Source organism: Lactuca virosa, chromosome 5 (genome assembly GCF_052849685.1).
Source record: "Lactuca virosa cultivar CGN04683 chromosome 5, Lactuca_virosa_CGN04683_v6, whole genome shotgun sequence".
Classification (NCBI taxonomy): domain Eukaryota; kingdom Viridiplantae; phylum Streptophyta; class Magnoliopsida; order Asterales; family Asteraceae; genus Lactuca; species Lactuca virosa.
The window spans coordinates 213343650-213347586 of record NC_136430.1 but is presented as its reverse complement, the minus strand read 5'-3'; the positions used below and the strand labels follow the sequence as shown (position 1 = coordinate 213347586).

General features: G+C 31.9%; 1 protein-coding gene across 1 annotated transcript; it reads right to left on the bottom strand.

Moving 5' to 3' along the window:
- Positions 1-1816: 1816 nt before the first annotated feature.
- LOC145112332 (uncharacterized) lies at positions 1817-3039 on the bottom strand. Its single transcript, XM_079048508.1, has 4 exons — positions 2718-3039; positions 2577-2630; positions 1976-2495; positions 1817-1871 (listed from the first exon to the last, which is right to left on the bottom strand). Exons 1-4 carry the CDS (start codon positions 3037-3039, stop codon positions 1817-1819), a joined length of 951 nt encoding a protein of 316 aa, XP_078904634.1.
- Between the last annotated feature and the right edge of the window lie 898 nt (positions 3040-3937).

The following is a 3937-nucleotide window of genomic DNA, read 5'->3' as shown; positions in this document are numbered from 1 at the left end:
ATAATTATATTAAAATGTATAAGACTTTTAGTCTGTAAGAATATGTATGAATTTGTATTTAAGTTCAGATGTATAAGAATATATTAGAATGTTGGTATTTTTCAACCTCATATTCAAGAATTTTGTTATTCTACAATAAAATTCTGAAAGAACATTATTCTAACAAAAAAATATTCTGACAGAATAAAATCGGTTATGTTTACAAATTACGTTAGAATTAAAATTGAATTAATTAAAAAATTCAGATTTTTAAAATTAGGAGAGTTAATTATCCCTAAAAATCCAAAAATTTCCTTTTATAAATGTAGTTAATTGTCCAAAATACCCTTTTGCTAAAATTTGTGTGATTATATGGTACATGTTATCCCATTGTAATATCATACACTCTCAAATCATATTCATTGATTAATTCTATCCGTTGGTCCAGATCTGTGCATTCTGGCACACAATAGTTAGTAAAAACAAAATAACCTAAGCCTATATATATATATATATATAGGGCTAAGTTCAAATGAGAGCACTAAATCATGTGAGAACACGAGAACACCATTTTTACATTATTATTCTACTTTGAATTTAATGTGTATAGTATTGTAGTAATTATAATGTGAATATTAACATATAAGTATTCATATATTCAATTTTATGTTGCTATTTTACTATAAAATATATATGTGTGTAATAATTTAGTAAATTTTAACGTGGATATTAATGTGTGATTGTTCATATATTCCTTGATGAATAATGTCATAAAACTGTATATACAAAGTTTTAATGTGAATAATAATGTGAGTGTTGATATATTTGTCAATGAATAATGTCATAAAGTTGTATATACAAAATTTATAGTAGAATAATAACATAAAGTAGTGTTCTCACGTTCTCACTTTATTTACTGTTCTCATTTGAACCGTCCTATATATATATATATATATATATATATATATATATATATATATATATATATATATATATATATTAGTCTAAAAAATAAAAAATCTGCTTTTCCAATATGATGTGAATATATTTTTTTTCTAGAACGGCTGAATTGAATTAAAAATCGAAAAGTCAAAAAGTTACAAGGAAATAGCTAGATAAGGGTTATTAAGACAATAAACTCATCTAGCAGAAATTTTTGAGTTTCTAAAAACGAACCAATTAAACGTAAAATCAACAATGTTGTCAAAATCTCATCCCGTAGAGGCACCAACTCTCCAAACATCAAGTCATTACGAAACCGCCAAATCCTCCAAAGAACCATAAAGGGAATAGCCTTCAACATGCTCCTTTTCATGGCATCTTCTGAAAACGAGTCCATCCAATTAACAATGCCATCCATTGCCGTCCAAATCGGTTGAACCTTATCAATCCAACAAAAAAATGTTTTTCCAAATACTCACCGGAAGCTCACAAGAAACAAAAACATGATCCGAAACTTTCACGGAAGAAGAACAAATCGGACATAACAAAGAAGCCACTTCAACCCCTTTACGACATAAATTCAATCTTGTAGGAAGGAAATCCAACAACGCACGCTACACAACTATATTAACCTTCCTAGGGATGTATGGATTCCATCTAGTGGGAGTAATCGCATTCGGAAGCAACATTTGATCAATAATTTTCCTAGCATTAGAAACTGTAAAATCAATTGAACCTTGTAAAAGCCATCGCCATTTATCTTTGACACCAGAAAGACCACATCAGAAAAAATCCTCCTCAACTCATCAAATTACACTTGCTTATCACCATTTCTTATGGGTCGACGTCATCGCCAGGTTCCCATCACACCCCACCTTTGATGAACGAAACACTTTTAACGCATCTCTAAAGCAAATAACTTATCAAACCTCGACATGAAAGAGTTTCTCCTACCCAAATATATGTCCAAAATCTTGTATCACACCTATTTCCAACAGATTTCCTTAGGATATTTAATGGAATAATACATTTTTCATGCATCGTATTGATATACCCCACTATATGGGCCCACGCCCCATCTCCACGACCAACCTGAGGATGAAAAACATCTCGATTTTTTGTACCATGGGTTGTATTTACCAACTTAACCCAAATGGAATTAGGATTCTGGTAATATCTCAACCGCCATTTTTGTAACAAGGCATAATTCAAAGCTTCCAAGCTACCAAACTGAAGATCATCCTTATCTTTAGATGCAATAACTATATTCCAAGAAATCCAAGGAATTTTACCAGTCCGCTCCGTGGTTCCCCAACAAATTTGTGAACGCAATGATTCCGACTTCTTTTTAATCTGAACAGGCATGCGAAAAAAAGAAAGAAAATATGTGTCAATGGAGCCTAACACTGAATTTATCAAAGCAAAACGACCACCTATCAATAACATATTTGCCTTCCAACGAGACAACGTAACTCGAAACTTCTCCACAATGGGGTTATAATGCTGAATACAAGCCATAGAAGACCCCATTGGAAGACCCAGATACACAAAAGGAAAAACACCGGGTTTACAACCTGTCAAATAGACAAAGAGCTCACATTTTTTTCATTCACCCCACTCTATATAATAAAGATTTTTGTAGAGTAATATTTAACCCAGAAACAACATAGAAACACTCCAAAAGCCACACCACATTAACAACATTGGATCTACACCAGTCAACCAAAAAAATAGTGTCATCAGCATAGATAAGATGAGAAATCATCATATTCCCAATTTAGTTGCTTTGATAACACCGGCATCAATGGCATCCTCCACGACAACATGTAAAGCCTCCATCACTAAAATGAAGAGGAACGGGGATAACGGGTCACCCTGACGAATACCTCTCTCGAGATTAAACTCATCAGAAGGGCTACCATTCACCAACACCAAGGATTTAGCCGACATTAACGCCCCACGAACCCATGACACCCATTTCACCCTAAAACCGAGAATCACCATCACCTGCTCTAAAAACTCCCAACTTATTGAGTCATAAATCTTTTCAAAATCGATTTTGAAAATCATAAGTTTCCTCTTCCGCTTCTTGAACCAATCTACTATTTCGTTAACCATAAGATGCCCATAAAAAATCTAATGACCTGTAACAAACGCGCTGATTGCTCATGGCTAACAATACTATCAATAACTTTTGTGAAACGGGACGCCAAAGCTTCGCGATTGTTTTATATTGTGCACCGATTAAACTAATCGGCCTAAAATATGTAACCACGATGAGACTATCAACCTTGGGAATAAGAGTTATAAACGAAGAGTTGCACCCCGACAATATCTTCCCTGTTACAAAAACTCTTCCACAAACTCCATCACATCATTCCAAATTAAGTCCCATTATTTTTTATAAAACCCAAATGAAAAACCATCGCTCTTTGTTTCGTGGAACCTCGTAGACAAACGTCCGACAATAACATATTTTGATACGAATAGGGATTATCTCAAGTACTTGAAAAGTTACATTGTAAAAAGATCAATTTTACTCGTTTTATGATTGAAATCATGAAATTAATTAGTTTGTGTGTAATTTCAAGTGTTTTATATGTTATTTAGTTCCTTTAAATTAGATATACATGTACTTGGCAAAACCAGTAATATACAATTACTTTTAACATAAAATTGCAATATAGTTATATTTTTTATCCAAGTTATAAACATATTATGATTTAAAGGAAAAAATGTTAACTTACAAAAATGCAACGTATTTTATTTTAACCAAACACAATATATTTATTTTTAACTCAAAACAACATACATATCTTACCAAAAAAGTAAAAACAAAAATTTGTTCATGCCTCAAATCTTTAAAAAAAAAAGCCAATATACCTTTTTAATATACAGAGGGTCCAAAAAGTCAAACAAGATTACTAAAATGGATTTTACATGTATTACATATCTTACGAAGCAAAAACAACCTATTTGTTAACCTAAAACAATGACAACATACATTTTTTAACAA